Here is a 20916-nt window from a genome sequence, read left to right as displayed (position 1 = left end):
TGCATGCATACCATACAATGTAATATGTTTTCCTAGAAATTTAATATTAATTGAATGTGTGGAATAATCTATATCTGGATTATGCTGATGACGCCAAGGCATACCTAAAATAATGTCACTGGACTATAATGGTACAACTAGCAAAATTTCTTCTTTTAGTATATTGACCAATTTGAATTTCTAAGTCATGCACTTCCTGTGTACCATTATACCTAGTGCCTAAGAATGCTGCTTTGATATGATAATGCGTAGGTACAGTCTGTAACTTCAATTCTTTTACTAGCTTTGTGGAAATAAAATCATGAGTACTACCATCATCATGCAAAATAATCTTTTCCTTTCCATGCACTAAACATTTCATTGTCAATAAAGAATGTGGAGTTGGCATACCTAGTAAAGTATCCGAAGGAGTAGTAATGTCGTCTTCATCTTCTGTGAAATCAGGCATTTCTTCATGTTCGTCATCTTCCATTGCTCTAAGATAGTTGATATGGACAGGTGGCTTCTTCGACTGGCAATTTACTGCTAGATGTCTAGGCTGGTGGCATTTATAACATACTATAGGTTTGGCTTTGGTTACATTGTTTGCAATGGCAGGAACTCTAGGGATAGTAGGATTTGGCTGTGGAATAGGCTTGGGATTTGGATTGATATTGGATGGTAAAGCAGGTGGTTTTGCCCAATTTTTACGGAAAGATGATGAAGGAAAACAAACTTGATTAAATCTTCTAAAATTTGAGTTGAATTGCTTAGATCCATAGTTACCATTGGCTTGGAATTGCTGTGGATGCTTGTCTCTTCCTCGCAGCTTGTCTTCAGTGTCATGCGCTAATGAAATTGTGTCTTCAAGAGTTGCACGCTTGAACATATTAACTTCAGCGTAGTAATGCCCAAGTAGTCCAGACATATACTTGCGCTTGTGTGTCGCTTCAGGTACATCTTCAAGCATGCGTAACTGGAGTAATGCATTCCAAAAGCATTCGGTGTACTGAGGAATAGGCTCACGATCCCGTTGTTGAAGAAGGACCCATTGCTTTATGGCTTTTTCATGGAATTATGGAGGAAGGAGATTCTGCATAAACTTCTTCTTGAAATTCTCCCAGGTAGTGGGACAATCTATACTCTTGCGTACCACAGTCCACCAAAGAGATGCTCTATCCACTAAATGATTAGTGAAACACTTGATTTTATCTTTTTCTGCATATGTTTCCTCATGAAAGTAGTCATCAAACTGACTAATGAATGCAAGAACAGTTTTCCCCTCTCGAGTGCCATTGAAAGTACGGAATTTGAAATTTCTTTTACTTATCTTTGTTTCCTTGCGGATGGATTGAGCTTCGAGAGTCGCGTCGATGGTACGTCAGATAAGATCTTCAGATTGAGGTTCCTCTTTGTCGGTAATCGATCTTTGTAAATTAGCCAATTGAACTTGCAATGCTTGCCTAGCTCGTCGTTCTTCATCCAACTGCATCATAATTAAGTCCAGCTTTTGCTCCATCGTAGGTTCAGGTAGGTCGCCTTCAGCCATTAAATCATCCATATGTGGTTCTGTCATCCTGCAAAACTCAAAAGACCTCTCACTCTCAAAATCAAGTTAGCGGGATGAGTGTAGCTCAAGATCGGGTATACAAGGCTTATATATTTTTGGGTGTGGCTTTCACAATCTTCGTCTTTGACTATTGCGAGATTTGTAATCTTTGCAAAATCTGTGTTTTATCCTTCTTCGTATGCTGAAAATGCTTCAGCAAACCTGTGTATGCGAAGAGTACCTTCCAATTAACAACTTTGCAGTTCGGAGTTTCTGTGCAAGAATAGCCCTTCTATGAGTTTTGAACAGAATTCAGTTTTGACTTCATGTGACTTGTCTGACTTGCGGAGTTGCGGACTTATGTGACTTGCAGAGTTCCACTACTTGCAGAACTTGGTTGCTTTATCTGACTTGCAGAACTTGACTTGAAAGAACTTTGAAGACTTGAATGGTTGAATGACTTTAGGTGACTTAGGGGATTAAGAAGCTTTATGCTTCTTGGTCCGTCGTCAATTTTGAGGACATAAATATGTCCTCGGCGGAAAAATCGGCGCCCAGAACGTCCTCACGTCCTCGTGATAAGTCGTTTTTGAAGCTTAAGTAAAGCTTCTAATTAACTAAGCTTTGTAACTTAAAGATTGAAGCTTTTAAGCTTGGCAAGAAATATGGCTTATCTCTGTTTCTTGACGACTTGATGTAGGAGATATCCACGTGGTCCTCCACCTTTGCAAGCTGGTCCTTCGCGATCTGATGATGGAAACAGAGGTTCTTGATCGCCAGGAATCCACCCGTATCGACCGTTTGCGACGAGATTGACCGTAGAGCTCGATCGTTCCAGGAGCTCCGCCTTCGCACAAGATGGGTAGCGATTGGAAGCTCTTGATCTCAGCTTCGCTCTGATACCACTGGTACGCAGATTAGATGCTGTACGCTTGCGTAGTGAATGCTGGAAGGTCCCCAAGAACAATAGAACTCTACTTTTTGCACAAAATTCAAGGTAAAAAGCATGAACGACATGAACAAGAGACCAATTGGGTGCAATCTCCCCCCATGCCTTGTGTGAGCGCTCCACAAAGCATGTATTTTATGTATTAATCATCTTCAAGCTCAAATAATAGCCCACGTTACAAAATAGCAAGCTTTTAGCTTTTGAGTTTGCTTTAGCAAAAAATAGGAATAAAGCTAACGGACGGTGCCCAAAGAGTCTGGCATGCCCAATACAATGTCCAAGTATAAATAACATAATCGTGCGCCCATGCGCATACAAAATAATAAATAAATATCCAACGCCTCAATAAAAAGGTGCGACAAAATATAGGCGCCATGCCTAAGGTATGCGCCCATCAAAATATAAGTAATAAATCGAATACTCGCTATCCTCCAATGCTTTCCTCCGCCACTGCTGCTATCTCTACACATCAACTGAAGCATTCACAATCGTTAGTAAAATAATACAATTAAACCGACAAAAGTGAATACCTAGCAGTCTTCAGCTACATAAATAAATCAACTGGTTAGAAATCAATCCTAACCTTAATTTATTACGAGTGCGCACTCTAAACTCATAAACGTTTATTAATTTAATATGCATTTTGCGGAATCACCTGCTATGGAATCACCCATGTTCACACTAAATTAATGAAATGCCCGAAAAGGATAGGCGTCCCCATCAACTTCTCGCACAAAGAATCCACTTTGTGTATGAGCCCCGGTCATCAAAGTTTACGGAATGCACCGTAAAACCTCACGGAATCCACCGTGAAATATGCCTCCTGGTATCACTTACATGTTCTATAAGGGAACCCCCAAGGAAATTCCCTAAACCTATTTACATTGTTGAGGAACTTAGTGTGGAGGATGAGAAACAACTTCTTAACTTACTAAAGGTATATCGAGACATTTTTGCTTAAAACTATTTCAACCTTAAGGATATTCCTCTATAAGTTCTCAGCAACAACCCTATTTGATGAATCCTTGATAGGACCATCATGTTAGGGAGGAGATCAACAAGTTACTAGAGGTGGGACTCATGTATAAAATCAAACATACAGATTTGGTATCATTGATTGTCATGGTACTTAAGAAAAAGGAAAATTTTGCATATGCATAAATTACAAGAAATTGAATGTTATAACCAAGAAAGATCACTATTTGCTACCATAATTGATCATATGAACGAATGAGTAGTAAAGAAGAAAGATTATAGCTTCTCAAATGGATTTTTAGGATATAATTAGGTACAAGTCCACCCGAATGATAAATGAAAAACTCCCTTTGCCACCCACTGAATGGGAGGTGTTCACTTATATTTTCATGACTTTGGGTTGACTAATGCACCAACAACCTTCTAGAGGCTTACATGTACTAACTTCAAGGACATGTTGTGTAAGTGTCTCGAGGTGTTTATCGACAATTTGTGTCTCCACTCTAATTGGGTAGAACATCTAGACAAGCTTTGCCTAGTCTTTGAAAGATACAACTACTATAATCCTCTGTTGAATCCCCTCAAGTCTCAGTTTAGGATTAAGCAAGGTATAATCTTGGGTCATATTGTGTCCAAATCCAGAATTGCAACTAGCATTACTAAAATTAAACCTATCGAGAATCTCTCTCCACCCATCAATCGAATGGGAATGTAGTGTTTCCTTGGCCATGCTGAGTATTATCAACATTTTGTACTAAACTACATTGCTGTCAATGACCACTCTATAAATTTTTGATTACCTAGGCTTGGATAGAGGAATGCCAAGCTTCCTATGAAGCATTAAAAACGGCTCTTATGATTGATTCTATCTTACAACCCCACATTTGACAATAACATTTAATGTACATATTGATACCTCCAAGATTAGTACTCGAGCAATTATATGTCAACCCAATGAGCACAATCTCCTCGCTATATATTTCACCTTCTTTGGTGACCACCATTAGGCATTGCTATAACCTGTAAATAAACCCTATGTCATGGGATGCATTATTAGATGGCTTTTATGATTGTTGTAGTTTGATTTCTTTGTTGTAGTATACAAAAGAAACCAACACTTTATTGATGATCACTTATCATGAGTGACTAGTGGTGAGAAGGCCACATGAGTTGACAATCAACTCTTAATGCTCTTTTAAAGCTTACTATTAAGCTTAATATCCTTTGACATAAAGCTTTTAAGCTTTTGGATATGGAACAAGAGCTTGTGATTGTCGAACTTTGAAAATTTTTGTCTTTTGTGTTGAACATTGACCAAATCAATTCCCTAGCGGGCACTCCCTAATGTCTCGTTTCAAGTTGTGTGTGACGATTCTCATCAAACACCACTCGCTAAATAGTAAGTACCAACCATGTGAAGGATATGGATTTGAAAATGGTCATCCAAGTACATGGACGAATTGATGGAGATGGACTAGCTATGACATATTATTGGAATGATACGTCAATGCAGGTACCAACCATGTCATTAATATGAATGTGGAAATGGTCACCTAGGTATGTGAACTATTGCAATGATATACCGATCTGTGACTCGGATAGATAGACTAACTAATATCTAGCTAAAAAGTATTGTGGAATGATATGCCGATATAAGTACCAACCCTGTTAGTGATATGAATGCAAAAACGGCCATGCAGGTACGTGAGTGTCATCTCATGTTAAGCTTGACGTCTCAATACTCCCCCTCAAGCTCAACTATCTGACCTGAACTCCAAACTTGAAAGATTCAGAGGCCTTAGAGTTTTAGCTTTTTCTTCTAGCCTTTAATCTAATAGAGTAGTATAAGATTTCCCTTATCACAAGATCATTGTTTGACATGCTTGTCAAGCCACGCCTTTCATTGAGCTTTCTCAACAAGTAAGGCATGAGTGGCTAGTAGGTGTGTTTAGTCAAGCTTCTGAGCTCTTTGAGGTGTTGTTGCCAAGCTCTAGTACATTCCTAGCATTGTGGTTGCAATGCATGGACTATGGACCAAAAAATTTATGAACATAATGGCATTTGTGCCATATGTAAGTTAGAATGGGGTTTGAATCTTGTAAGCTATTCCATATGGTCATAGTGCTACATGAGCTTATGATCCCAGTCTAAGCATAATGCTAAGCCATTTTTTTTCAATACACGAATGAGATATTTTTTTGGCTTCTTCCTAGCCATTTGCTTGGGGATAACAAGAACTAGACATCCTATGGATGAATGTTGAGGGCTAAACTAAGTGAATCTATTATTTGTTGGATTTTTTATGATTTTTGATTGATCTAAGGTATTATTGCTTGGTTTCTTGATGATATGGAAGTGTTTTGGGCTAGGTTGAAAATGTTTGAGAAGATCATGAGATTTTTGATTGAGTTACGATATTCTATTAGATTCTGTATGTGTTGACAGGTATGTTTTGCCTCTCTTTTGATATGTTTTCTTTTTGTTTGAGAAATCGAGATAGTGAATGAGTTTTTTTGAGAATTGAATGATTTTCGATGAATTGATTTGGTCTTAGTTTGAGCCATATGGTTTTTATGCCTTCTTTTGTAGACCTTTTGTAGTGTATTGTTGAGCTTCTGTATGCCTTCTATTATCTTCTATATGCTTCTGTGAGTGTTTTGATGGATGGATGTTTGACTAAGGGATGTTTTCCAATCTTGGAAAGAGAATAATGTAAGCTCTAGGTATCTTGAAGAAGTAGGAGAAGTAGCTTCTAAAGACTTGAAATAAATACTAAAGTGATAATGATCCTCATGATCTCTCAAGGGACACTGTGTTGGCTTTGGTGACTCTTCATATTAGAGATACCTTTTGGGAGATATATCCACAATCAAGAGGAGATCATTGAGAGTTATTATTTTTTATTTTTGTGTACTAATGAGAGAGAGCATATGTGAGAGAGATATGTATAACAGACGGCCAATTTCTATGAAGAAATATCATATCTACATGATAGAGATTGAGAGAAAGACTGTGAAGATGATGAAATATGAACACTATGTGATGAATTCCATTCAAAATTGAGCATTCTTTTGTGTTCATTTGGTTCTTTGATGGTTTCTCTAAAGAATTTAAAGAATATGTTGATGTTTTTTTGTGATAAATCCGTGGGAGATTCATTCCACGACACTGCAGGAAGATTTGTTATTCATGGTGTTACTTTTCTTCTTGCGGTTGATTGAAATATGAAGAACATGCTTGTTGTTGTTATAATATATATTTTCATGTAGTAGTTTCATTATTTTCTTGATGTTCCTCTTGGGGATCCAATGACCAAGAATGTAGATAGTAGGTGCTCAATTACTTCATTGAGAAAGTGTTTCCCTTATCACCGATGATTTCAATAAGAAAACCAAAGCATGAGATGGCTTGCTCCTAGAAGAATCATGTAACGGTTCATTCGGCGTTCTTATAGGTTTCATTGGCCTCATCACTTTGGGATCACATTAAGTCATGTAATCCATGGCTATGATGGTGTATTGTTGTAGCTTAGCTAATGGGTCCCATAAAGTCTATACCCCATTTCTCAAAAGGTTGGCAAGAAATTTCCTATGTGAGTTTCATTTTATCCTTTCAAATAGGTAACTTAATGTATTGGAAATTTTCACAATGTTTGACAAATCTAATCACATCCTTAAAGAGAGTGGGCCACCATAATTGGGCTTTAAGTACTTTTCACGATGTGGTATTTGTGTCAACATTTCCTCAACCTATGCCACCATGAGCCTCTTATAGCAAATCCTCCATTTCATGCTTGAAAATGTACCAGCTTGGGAGACTATCTTGCCTTGGTACAACTAACCTTTCTTACATCGACATATCATTCCAATAATATGTCATAGCTAGTCCATCTCCATCAATTAGTCCATGTACTTGGATGACCATTTTCAAATCCATATCCTTCACATGGTTGGTACTTACTATTTAGCGAGTGGTGTTTGACGAGAATCGTCACACACAACTTGAAACAAGACGTCAAGGAGTGCCCGCTAGGGAATTGATTTTGTCAATGTTCAACACAAAAGACAAAAATTTTCAAAGTTCGACAATCACAACACAACCACCACACCCACACAAACAAACAACTATGCCTCTTGTAGCTTTGAAAACATCGAAAATACTTACCACGTAGAGCATCGAACACTTTGCACAATATTCAAAGCATGAACTTTGAAAACAAAATAGCATAACATTCTCATACCTCTTGAAGTTGTTACACAATTTTGAATCTTCCACCTCCGAGTTTTCATAAGTTTGCTCAAGACAAACAAGTTTCCATACATTGGTAAGGGATCATCCTCACTCTCACAAGATACAAATTGCCATTCAAGGGAAGGGCCCCTTAACCTTCATTCGGTCCCGTTATATAGGTTTTTACAACATGTTGTATTTTCTGTGCAAGGCTTCATCGGTTTTGGCTTTCCTATAAAGCTAGAAAAGCTTTTCATGTTGAGAAAACACGGAAAGCGTTGTAGTCTTCTAGACTTCCAGCTTTTCAAAAAGCTTTTTCGTATGATTGTGCTATTCAAGGTTATCACCAGCTTGTTTGGCTTTTCAACGATACGAGACAGGTCTGGAATGATCTGTTTATTGAGCTTCGAATGCCTTTTTCTAAGGTTCCATCCACCGACTCATCATGCCCCTTGATGCCAAACGACCAGGCGTCCATGAAGACTACCATGATCTTTATTCTCTTCATCTCTGAATTGCCTCTCTGTTGTAGCAGAATCCCCTTACCCCGCAGATTCGTTCCGATGCTGCTCGCCACTCCCAATGCAACCACCAGCACCTGCGCATGATTCACCACCTGCTTCTTCTCTGCTTCTGCTTCTGCTTCAATTAGTTAACTCCTTTATCTTGACTAGGTTGACCTCAAGATCCATGTCCTTTAATGAATGTTCTCCTATAGCCATGCCATTATATGCCTTCATGCCATGAGACACGAACAAAATCCCTCTAGCTTCAAGATAATTCATTTAAGCTGGACTTGTGATTATTCCAGCAACCATTGAAACCATTACACCCTTTCTGACATTTCCAAACTATAAGCACGAGGAGTTCATCACTCTTAACTTTCCCTTTAGGATGCCCTTTATCTTCTTCCTCTACTCCTTCCATAGCATCCTCATCATCACATTCTTCTTCCTCTGCCTTGGAATTACAATCATCATCCACCTCTGAAAGAGCTTTCCATAAATCACATAGTCTTGCTTCAAATATGGTAATCAATGTAACCAGCTCCAGCCTCAATTGAAAAGGTCTCCTCCAAGATCAATAACTCTGGCTCATGTGAACTCACCCCCCTTGAGTCTTCAAAGGCTGATATTTTCTTCAAATGTACCTAATTTTTTGTTTATGCAATGTGTCCTAACAGACATGCTTTAAAAAATATTCACCATGCTCAATGAAACATGATTTGAGAAGAGATGCAACATCCGATCCATATTATGCAATCAAACAAGCGATGCTCCATATGAAAAGATGAATGCACTGAAAATATAATGTCTAGCCCATCTACATGTGCCCGCGCATCATGCAAAATGCAAACATAATTTCTTAATAACTTTAAATCCTTAACATACCTCACTTCTCATCTCTCGACAAAAAGAATATTGTTGTACTCTACTCCACCCACCCAAAAAATATTACATCATCTTAAGAAAAATAATGGTCCTTATTATGACGTTGACCAAGAAAACAACCCATCTCACAATTGATGGTGCCCTTCATGAACCTCAAAACTCACCCAATCACCTTTTCTACTCAATCAACGGTTCCTATTGAAGTTATGAAAATCCCAAATCTCGTGCATGCAAAAAAAAAGTGTGTGTACAATGAAGGTGCTCTCTTAGGTGCACGTGCAACTAGGATTTACTGTATATAGCTATAGTGGGCATCATACCGTGCTAGTGCTCAACGATGGTGCAAATTATGCATCAACCTTGGCATGGAAGTAATTTATAAAACTAGAAGAGACCCCCGAGTGTAGTGCAATTGACAAGTGCAACCTAAAGTGCTTGTAAATCCATAATCCCTATGATGTATAAGAGTAATGACTAGAGAATATACTTGTTTCAAAATTTTCAATAGCTACCAATAAACTCTAACTCTAACTTGTATAAGGAAAACACCAATCTCAACCAAGGCTATCAAGTTTCCATGCTCAAAATTCCAAACAAAAGGAAAACAATAATTTCTAAGCTAGATAAGTTACACAAAAAATCCAACTTTAAATCAACAAAACAAAGAGTCACACAAACATCTATGCTAACAAAAATCTAGTCTATCTATAGTTTCTGTAGGGGTTTTCACATTTCTAAAAAAAATGCTTAACACCAACATCAGTATATTATTCTAATAATACTTTACATCTGGATATTAGTTAGTCCATCTATCCAAGTTATGGGATAATCGATCTAGTCATCTTTCTACTTAGCATGTTCACACTATGGACTGCGTGTATATATTATGTATATTGTAGTCTCTCTTATTTTTTGGTGGACTCATATAGAGAGAAGAAGAAGAAGAAGACTAAGGTTTTCACTTTCCTATATTGTGTGCATTCTCTTTGTGTGTGTTTTTTCAAAATTCTACTAGCTTATTTTAAATTTATTATAAATCAGTTTTTAAATTCATTTTAATTTATTGATACTTTTACTTGCTTATTTTAAATTATTAATATTTTAAATTATTAATAAATTATCTTAAATTTTTTATTAACTTTGTAAAAATTTTAATACCATAAATATCTCAAATATATTGGATCAAATATTATTTTTTACTTAATTTTAAATAAAAATATCTTAATTTTTAAAAATTATTCTCCATTTTTTAGAGAGAGAGAGAGAGAGAGAGAGTGTGTGTGTGTGTGTGTATGTATGTATGTATGTATGTATGTATGTATGTATGTATGTATGTATGTATATATATATATATAGAGAGAGAGAGAAGCTATGGGGAAGGAGTGGGGAGGGGAAGGGGGGGAGGGCGAGAGGAAGGGGGTTGCTGTAGTCAAAGTGTTCCCTTTTTCAAGAATCCTCCCCCTCTCCACCCAAAGTCAATCCCTCCCTTGGATTCCAACACACTAACCCATCCACGCAATGCACTCTCCCCTTCGCATGTGCCCCTTGTTGTATTAAAAGAAGAAGAAGGAAATGAAAAGAAAGGGGGAGGGAAGGGGGCACCATAGTCAAAAATGCTCCTTTTCTAATGAGCTCCCTCCCCTTACCCATTTGCCATAGCCTTATGATATTTTTTTAAAAAAAAGAAAGAAAAGCTCTTCATTAAGGCTATGGGGAAGGGGTAAGAGGGGGTGCCCCTTAGTAAAGGAGACACATTGACTGTGGGTCTCCCCTGTCTCTCTGCGCCCCCCCCCCCCCACACACTTGTGTCAAAAGTGGTCTATCATAGGTTTACAGGTGTCCACACTTCCTAATTTATGGGCACGATCTTTGTTCTTTATTTGGTAATTGCCCAATCTATTTTGTGGTAGCACGACTCCTTTATTTTTATCTATAAAAGGAGGGAGTGCAGCCACAATCCATTGTCCATTCATATACTTGTAGATTCTTGGTGTGGAGAGAGGGAGTTTGTCAACCATTGTACTTTTGTCATAGTGGATTCCTATTTTTGGTTACATATTTTGCATTGCCTCTTTCATTGATTTTGTGTCTTTCATTATTTGGCTATGTGTTTTTCTCTTCTAAAAGCTTATTCTTTTTTCTTCTGTGGAAAAAGGAAATGAAAATTTGGCTTTAGTCTTGCCTACCCCCTCCCTCTTTTCAAATTTCTTGGAAATCATTTTTTTCCGTATCCTTAAATATTTTTTCTTCATGCTAAACCTTAATATAAAAACACAAATTCTACTTAGGAAACAAAGAAAAATGCCCCTTTGATTAATCATTAAATAAAGACAAACTTCTCCCCCTTACACTCGCAAATTGTTGAGAGGAGATTACTCTAGAGAGAGTGAAAGCGTGAGAGTGAGAGGAAAAAAGTGAGAAAACTCTAGTTGTGTCTTTAGGAACCTGTAGGTTGATCCTCTTGGGATGAGGCTAGTTGATACTTTACTTGCGAGGTTGACCTAGGAAACACCTAATTACAGAAATCCACATACTTGTAAGTAGCATGAATGGTGATGGCTAGGATCAAATCCGTAGATGACTACCAAACTAGCCTCCTAGGATTTAGGGGTCAATTATGTTTCAATGGCTGTTTACTATGATCATGGGTACTTGAGTTCATATGCATGTGCTAGTACCCATGCTAGTGCTCACATGTGCACACTAGTGCACATAAGCACATGGGTGCATATTAGTGCACTGTAACAAGTCACCTTCTCTCCTCCTTTCCTCCAAACATCCCTTGCAAATAACGTGGACATGAGCTACTTTTAAGACAAAAGAGACTCTTTCCATTGCATGTAAGAGTGGCATAGTATTGTACACTACATGTGCACTTGGAATCTTGAGTGAATAGGAGCTGAAAATAAGTGCACAAGGTGTATAAAATAAGTGCAAATGGTTGTGTAGAGTTGTGTGTAGGAGTGGGATAGTGCACAATTATGTGGACTAAGGTAGTGTAATAGTGCACATAGGTAAAGTCTAGTGCACAATAGTTTCAGCCTCAAATCTATGCCGAATGCATAATAGGACTGAACTGCCTCATACAGGAATAGAGCAAACTACATCAAGTAGTGCAAAAAATACCTAATGCCTCATCAAGCAACTAGTAGGAAACTCAAAAATAATGACATAGGAATATAAGAACACATACTTTAACACTAATACTTAGTAAATCAAATACATAAACCAGAGAATACGCTAGAAAAGAGTAGAAATAGGGATATGTCACAACACCCACTATCATATTGTATTGCTAAGCAAGAAACTCCATCATACAACTGGTCATGATCAAGAATGATGATTGATATGTGAGAAAGGCACACAATACCTCTTTAGGTTACATTTTAGAACTATCTACAAATTGCACTTCATGAGGCATACAACTTCATAAGGCATTTAAAGACTACTTTACACATAGAACTACTATGACTATGATTCTAAACCATGTTAATGGCAAACATATTATGTTAGGCCAACGGCTAACACGTGGCATAGCCCGGTGGATGGCTAGCACAGCCATGACTTGTATCAATTGAGAAAAAATATGCCTTACTCATAGCCTTGCACCATGAAGTAAGCCACAAAGGAAAATGTTAAGTAAAGCCTCTCTAGTAGAATACTTATAGTCCTCTACTGTAGTTGCATAATCCACTCAAGAGATAGTCAAGAAAAAATAAAGGCATAAATTTCATACTATGATAAAGATACAGAATTTGAGTGGACTATCAAAACATCTCATGAGCTAGGTTGCTCATGAGCATCATGAGACTCACTAGTGGACATCACATGATATCGTTCTTGCACATTATGATCATGTGATGTGAAAGGTACAACTTCCATTTGCTGAATCTTTTCTAGTTTGGCTTTCTTGTGCCACCTTATCTATCTCATTTTGAAATTGATCTTGTATAGTGGATGTTCACTCCTTGAAAGCCAATGAAGATATCTTACAATTATGAATCATATGTCCATATTCATCAAAATTCCTTCTTGAATTATCTACTTCATTCACATGTAAATATTTCATTTTATCCATGTCAACATGCATAGTGTTGCTCTTGACTTTTCACAAGCCAACTATTCTTGCAGTGATTGAACCACTTCAAGTTTAATCGATCTATTTGAATACATATCCTTCATTAACTTATGTATTCCTACCATGATAGAACATGCTTCTCCAATATTATTAGGCACATAAGCTACCAATAATGTTTTCCCTTCTACATGCATAACATTCTATTGTCATATCAAATCTTTTGTATTCTACATAGTCTCCACCTTGGCTTTAGAAAACCCAACTTTATTTTGCATACATGTGATGACTACATCAGTATCATGAGACAAACCCTACTTAACATCATCATTGAGACACTGTGAAAAATCCAAACTTGACATTGAAGAATCAAAAGCATCATCTTGTTGTGACTCACTCAATCCAAGTCCCATATCTAGTGGAGCAAGCAATTTACATGCATGATTACCCAATTCATCAAAAGAACCCATATGTTTATCATAGACATCAATAAGAATACCATCGACCATCTTCTTTTTCTTGCACATAGAAAACTTCTCCCCTTGATGTCCATCACCTAAAGAAGTATTTATGTCATCGCATACCACCTACAAATGATTATATAATGCTCCAAGCATCTATCCAATGTAACTCTTCTACTAATATTTTTTCACACTGTAGAAACATGTACTTATTGCATGGACTTGTGATACAATATCCCAGACCAATTGGGCATAGCCACATTTTTAACATATCATAAAATTCCAAATGTATCCCTAGTAATTGTGTTAGCCTTGATGAAAAGGATAACTCTTTCCATAAACCACTTAATGAAGTATCTTTGCTTAGGATCAGCATGCAGAAGCACATACTGATTTCTAACACCTATAGCATTATCGAACTCTTATAGTATACTTCATTTGTACAAGGCCAATGTTTTATAGGATCATTAAGTTCAAGAGAAAAACCTTAGCCAACAAAGATGGTGTAATATTTAATTTACCCCTAGTCTTACTGGTCTTTCTGAGAATAGACAATTGATTCTTGGCATGAGAATTATTGGTCCAAGATAACCAAGTCAATTCAACAAATTTCAAGAGACCAATTTGCATGATCCAACCCTTGGTATTGGGTTTCAAAGTATCCATGTAAAGAACCAAATCAACTAAGGGTATAGATGCCTCACCATTCTCTCCACTAGAAACAATTGATGCATGCTTTGGAGTTGCATCCATTGCTCTAATGGAGTCAACTTAGGTGGACTATCACTTGACTTCTCCTTTTTGGCCTACACATCCTTCTGATGCTATCATCTTCTCTTGATAGGGAGTTTTTAAGACTTTTTGTTCCTTGTCTTTATTGAGTTAAACATGATCTTGAGCAAGGTTAGCTATGGATATTGGAAGTCAAGGACAAGAAGCATGTTGATATGGACTAGACACATTGACTATTGCTCTAGTGAATTAGGTTCCAAGATAGATTAGCTTGGACTCATAAACACAATCTTGAGTAGACATGGACAAGACTAAAAGTACAAAGTACAATAGCATTGCATTCAAATGATTGACAAGTACACTTTTTTATAGTTGCAGGGATGATACCACTTTTCTTCACCATGTCTATGGGATAAAGACAGCTCTTCCTAGATTGAGCTCCATGTTCCTTGCCTAGCTATTCCATTGAACACATTACATGAGGAGTACAAGGATTATGATAAGAACATTAAGGCAAGTACCCACAATGTTTCTAAAAAGTTGGTCTGAATAGTGGGAATAGAAGGACTAATGAGTATTGTCTTTCTACTCTTGAGTTTCTTCTTCTTCTTCAGCTTGTCAAAGATGCGGGATCTAGAGTATGGCAAAGGCGGAAGCTATGGAGGATGGAAGATAAAGACACAACTCATGTTGACATGACAATGAAGACAACTATTACACAAGTCAATTAGGTTTCAAGATTGAGACTTGAACTAATAAACACAATCTTGTGTATGGACAACAATTACATAGACACTTGATAGAAAGAGACAAGTACTATTGCATTATCATCATGTGAAAGTGATAGTTCAAGTACATCATTATATAGAGTTCTTGGTAGCACTTAACATCCACTGTGCATATGGGATCTGTCTCTCTTCCTAGAATGAACTGCATCTTCCTAGCCTAGCTGTCCTATAAAAAGGGACTAAAGTAGGTGTGATTGCAAATATCTCAGCACTTCTTCTTCTGCTTCATGGTCTTCTTCATCTCTCTGACAATTGCAAGGTAGGCCTTTTGTGATATTTTCCTAGCATGATAAAAATTTTCAATGTGCTCAAATTTTTTGTTGAAGTCACAAACAATATCTTTTTTTCCCTTTGTACTTGTTGTTAACATAGAGCACATATTCTTCTTTTTAAGTGCTTGCTTCTTCTTTATCTTTGATATTTTTCTCTTCTTCAAGGAGTGATGCTTTGATGTCTACTAGCTTTGGATTTGGCATATTAATTAGTGTAGTGGAGACATTACCAAATTTTTGAGGAGGACTCTTAAGAAAGACTCCTATGCATATGTCTTCTTCCATTTTTAAGTTAATCCCTACTACAAGTTGAGTTAGCAAACTTTCCATGTAATTAAGGTGAGTTACTAGCAAGGGATGTATTAGTCTTCATATCCAACCTAAAAAACTCAATCAACAATCCATATTTTAAAGATTTAGATTGGGCACCAAAAAATGTGTCCTTCTATTCCAAAGTGGCATGAGATGTATCACATGTGTTTACATGGTGGATATAATTGTCATCAAATCTCAAGCTTGATGATTGCTTGGGCTTTGTCATTATTATTTTGCCATACTCTTGCAAGAGTAGCATCTCTAGATCTCTTCTCATGTCCCCTAGTTAATTATCATAGAACTTTCTTCATGAGGATTAGTTTTGTCATTGCTTTCCATGTGTGCAAGCCCATTTCTTTGAAGTAGCATGATGGTGAATCTTTGCCGATACTAGATGGTAGGATCAGCAACAAATCTTTGTAATCAGATTAGTACAAAAGGTGAACCCAATTGTGTCAAGAGACACAAGTGAGAGTAGTGTTAAAAGACATTATGCTTTGATGAGACTGATGTTAAATCCTCCCCTCCTTGCTAATTTGATGTGTAAATCTTGCTAGAACTTCAATGGTACAGTAGATCAAAGTTGCAATGGGTTGATTGGACCAAGAAGAGTAAGAAAAAAGAGTAATTTGTGAGCTTTGGTGAAAGTGGCTATGCTGGATTCTAGGGTTTCTAGGATAGGGGTTTGATATTTTGATTGCAACAAATCACAAATGCAACTAGACCACAAAATATTAAATGGGGAGAAGGCTCATGCAGTGGGCTTCAAAAGCCCTATCTTCACAAGATTAATCACGATTTGTCCATTCAACATTGATCGTATGAGCATCGGAAGTGTAGAGATGGACAACAAGGAGAAAAATACTTAATGCTAGAGTAGATGTAGCTTAATGTCGGGCTACAATGTGATAGATAGCTACATGAGGAGAAGTGGAAGAAGTATCCAAAAGGAATCATGTAGAGATATGCCATGTGTAGATAGATCGAGGAGCTTCAACAGAGTAGGGTGCTCGCTAGATATGGTAGTCAAGAGAGGTAGAGTGAAAATAGAGTGAGAGATGAAGTCATATTGTGTAGCTGAATTGACTAGAGTTTGTGAGGAGTTGGAGGAGAAGTGAACTGATCTAAGTGGAGCTCAACATAGCTCTAATACTATGTTGAGAAACATGGAACTTGAGCAAGGTTAGCAATGGAAGTTGAAAGTCAAAGACAAGAAGCATGTTGATATTGGCTGGAGACGCTGACTATTTCTTAAGTAAATTAGGTTCCAAGATAGATTATCTTGGACTAATAAACACAATCTTGAGTAGACATAGACAAGACTGAAAGTTCAAAGTACAATAGCATTGCATTCAAATGATTGTCAAGTATACTCTTTTATAGTTGCATGATGATACCACTTTTCCTCACTGTGCATATGGGAGAGACACAACTCTTCCTAAATTGAGCTGCATGTTCCTTGCCTAGCTATTCCATACAAAGGGGTGCATATGGGTGTGATTGCATTTCTCAATAGTCTTTATCATAGTCTTGGCTATAATAGGCAACTAGAATGGTGATGAAGAAGCAAGACAATCATGTGCAGATAGGTGAGAACGGTGGTGAGAAAGAAGGGATTGATCATTTGTGGATATGAACACCTATGATAGAGAATGAGGTGTTTTCTAGCCATTGCTCTTTGTCTTTTGCCATTTCCACTAAAGTAATGAGTGACACTCCTTAAAAAGTGAGAGCTATCTCTACACTATTACTAGTGGTACTCCTAGTTTTTATAACACATGACCTTTGGCCTCTCAGTTGTACTTGATACAACTGCCAATGTAACACTCCATAAAGTTCATGTATCCAAATCCTTCTAGTTACTTGAAGTCCATTGCATGTCCCATCAACCATGCATTTTTGGTTAAACGTTACAAGATGCTTAAAATATGACTTGACCCAAGGCATCATAAGTTGTAGTAAAGCTTTAAAAACATATTGACCATAAAGATTGTTCCCATAAACAATGCTTCTTCGAAGAAAATACCACAAGAACATAAACTCCCACAAAACTACAACAACAAGAATAATAATCTTGTGCATCAAGGCCACAACTTGGTGAGCATTTGAAAATTTTCAAAAATAATTTGAGGAATGAAAACATTTTCAAATGTATCCCAATGATATTTTGGTATCTCCTTAAGAGAATGGATTCCTACAAACTAACAAATAACCAAAAGGTAAAAAAATCATAGGTTGCTACTTTAGGCATCATTGCGAAAACCCTGCAATCAATATCTCATCTTGTAATCCTTTCTTTGGATCCTCATAATTGAGTTGAATCAATCTCCACAACACAAAACCATTTATGGATGGTTTTATAATGTCACCTTGCATTGTTACTAAAATAAAAGTCCCTTGGCCAACATATTTAACAATTTGATATTGACATGTATACCACAACTTAAGCTTTGTAGGATGTTTGCCAAGTTTAGAATTATAGATCATAACAATATCTCCTTCCTTAAATATCTTCCTTTTGATATGCCTATTAATCCAAGCTTGCCATCTTGAATGCACTATCATTGATTGGTAATGGGCAATTATTCTATCCTCATCAAGCTGCATTAACTTTTCCAATCTAATACACTGAATCCTCATGAGGTATCTAATGAGTTATTGCCACTCTTAAGCTAGGCACTAAAAACTCCATTGATACATCTACTTCCATGCTAGAAACCAACTTAAACAGAGTAAGTCCCATGGTTACTTTATAAGAAATTCTAAAACACCACAATACTGAATCTAATTTAGTATCCCAATATTTGCGGTTATCAATTACTTTGTTCTTCAGTATCCAAAGTAAAATCTTATTAGAACTCTCTACCTATCCATTGAATAACTTCATTCAAAAAATACTTACCATGGTCACTTACCAACTCTATAGGGCAACAAAACTTGGTTATTATGTTAGAATAAAGAAACTCAGAAACACTTGCTACCATGTTATCCCACAAGGCTTTGGCTTCAACCCACTTAGTACAGTAATTTGTACATACTAAATATACTGATTTTTTCTCTTACTAGCTGATGGTTTAATAGGGACTATAAAATGAATGCCGCACTTCTAAAATGGCTCTAAAGGCAACACTTGATGATCATCCATTCTATCTCTTGATTGAGGTTGACCTTCATGTATATAAAGATAGCACATTCCCTTGAATATTGATAAGGATCTTTGAGTACAACTGGCAACCATAAGCCTATTTGAAGGATCTTCTTTTCTATAATTTCACTCGAGAAGTGTCCTCCTCCTAACAGTCCTGCATGCACTACAAGATATAGACCTTATAGCGACGTTTAAAGCGACGAAAATACAAACAACAAAATTTGCCCCCGTCGTCGCAAAAAGCGTCGTTATTGACGACGCCATGGAATCGTCGCTATAACCGTCGCTATATGCGTCGCTATTTGCGTCGCTATATGCGTCGCAAATGCGACGCATATAGCGACGAAAATAGCGACGCATATAGCGACGGTTAAGAATTTGCGACGCTGATAGCGACGACAATAGCGACGCCTGCAGTAAATTTGCGACGCAAATAGCGACGGTAACAGAGGAAAAAAAATTTTTGTGGCAGGGCAGCAAGCTGCCCTGCCACATATAGCACTGTGTGCTGTATGAGAGCCATACAAAATAGTTTCTGCACTGCTGCATACAAAGCGTTTGCAAACAAAAAGAATCTATACTGAAATCATAAAACTGATAGATGAAATAAATACATGATATCGCATAAAATGCGATTGGTACAATCATAAAACAATATCACTAATACATAGAAAATGTCTACATAGATCGGGCGACTAAAAACTAAAGGTATGTGAGCGCTAAGGATCCGAGGGCGAGCTACAAATCGTCGTCCCCCGAAAGCTCGTCCCTCTGCAAAGGAGCATCAAACGGATTCTGCAGAAAAAGAAACAACATATCAATCCACCATACAATAATGCATTCAAATATCTCATGGTAACTACGGACATGAAAGATGAGAGACTTACTGCGCCGCCGCGTCTGTACAATCGGTCGATCAATGATCTGAGACCGTGCCTCTCTGCATATTGAGTCTCAAGGCCTTGCGGATCGCGATTTGTAATGGAGTGCTGCAAAGAAAACAAAATGCTAACTGTTAGAAATATGATTGTCAGTACAAATAATATCTCAAAAAAACAAATAAGCAAAACAAAAGAGAAACTTACAAAGTCCTCCAAATATGTCCTGTGGCCGCCACTCCCAAGATGATGTACCGATCCGGCCTCGATTCGTGCCCTCGCCGCCTCCCGCTGCTGACTCCAACGTCCTGGCGAATTTGTAGCCTCCTCCCTCAGTCGGCGCCAGTCCTCTGCATCTAACCACTCGGGCTTTGGAGCCCCACTCTTGATTGCCTTGCGTGCGTCGGATCGTCTATGTGACATGTATGCACGCATGCAATCCATCATCCAGCCCGTAGAGAATCTATCCACTGCGGCTGGCACCGGGAACTCCTCATGCAAGGATGCTACTATGTACTCCTTGCTCCCCTCCGGTATGTTCCTCCAATGATCCAGGACGTTGTGCCGAAAAACTTGTTGGCACAACTCCCTCATGCGAGCTATCACCCTCCTCCCCTCATCATTCATGATGATAGCTCCTGACCTGCCATCCACTAGGTATCCATAATCCCTAGGAGTGTGCCTCGTATGGGCCCTCTCCCATCTCCGTCCACGCTCCTGGGCATATCCAGGAGACCCCTGAACATCCGGTGTACCGACGGGGGTACCCTCTCCCGGAGTGCCACTGAAAGGGGTGCCACCAGAGGGGGTGCCACCAAAAGGAGTGCCACCAGAGGGGGTGCCACCAAAAGGAGTGCCACCAAAAGGCGTGACATCTGCCGACGGCTGCGCAAAAGCCGGAGTAACTGGAGTGGACGTCCCCACAGGTGTGACAAATCCTGGAGGTGACCGAGCTCTAGCTGAACGACGAGACGGAGACACCGCGTCCGTGTCTCCACAGCAGCACCCCCCTGATCCTCCTGCAGTCGCAGTCCCTCCCTCTGGCCCAAGTCGCGAGCGTCGAGATCGTCTGCTCGAAGCTGAAGCATCTGATCGCACTGAAGCTGATCTAGCAGAGCGCCCTGACGAAGAACGAGACAGCTCCTGATCTGCTATCTCTCTGAATCTCGCGAGC

General features: G+C 38.2%; 1 protein-coding gene across 1 annotated transcript; it reads right to left on the bottom strand.

Moving 5' to 3' along the window:
- Positions 1 to 19479: 19479 nt before the first annotated feature.
- Positions 19480 to 20211, bottom strand: LOC148012024 (uncharacterized). The gene is made up of 3 exons (XM_087668728.1): positions 19950 to 20211; positions 19752 to 19853; positions 19480 to 19659 (listed from the first exon to the last, which is right to left on the bottom strand). The coding sequence occupies exons 1-3, from the start codon at positions 20187 to 20189 to the stop codon at positions 19603 to 19605; spliced, it is 399 nt and encodes a 132-aa protein (XP_087524854.1). The 5' UTR covers positions 20190 to 20211; the 3' UTR covers positions 19480 to 19602.
- Positions 20212 to 20916: the final 705 nt, after the last annotated feature.

Source organism: Lygodium microphyllum, chromosome 27 (assembly GCF_053477565.2).
Source record: "Lygodium microphyllum isolate KBCC chromosome 27, Lygodium_microphyllum_v1.1.10, whole genome shotgun sequence".
In the NCBI taxonomy this organism is placed as follows: domain Eukaryota; kingdom Viridiplantae; phylum Streptophyta; class Polypodiopsida; order Schizaeales; family Lygodiaceae; genus Lygodium; species Lygodium microphyllum.
The sequence above is the reverse complement of the archived record's forward strand: the minus strand, read 5'-3'. Positions and strand labels throughout refer to the sequence as shown.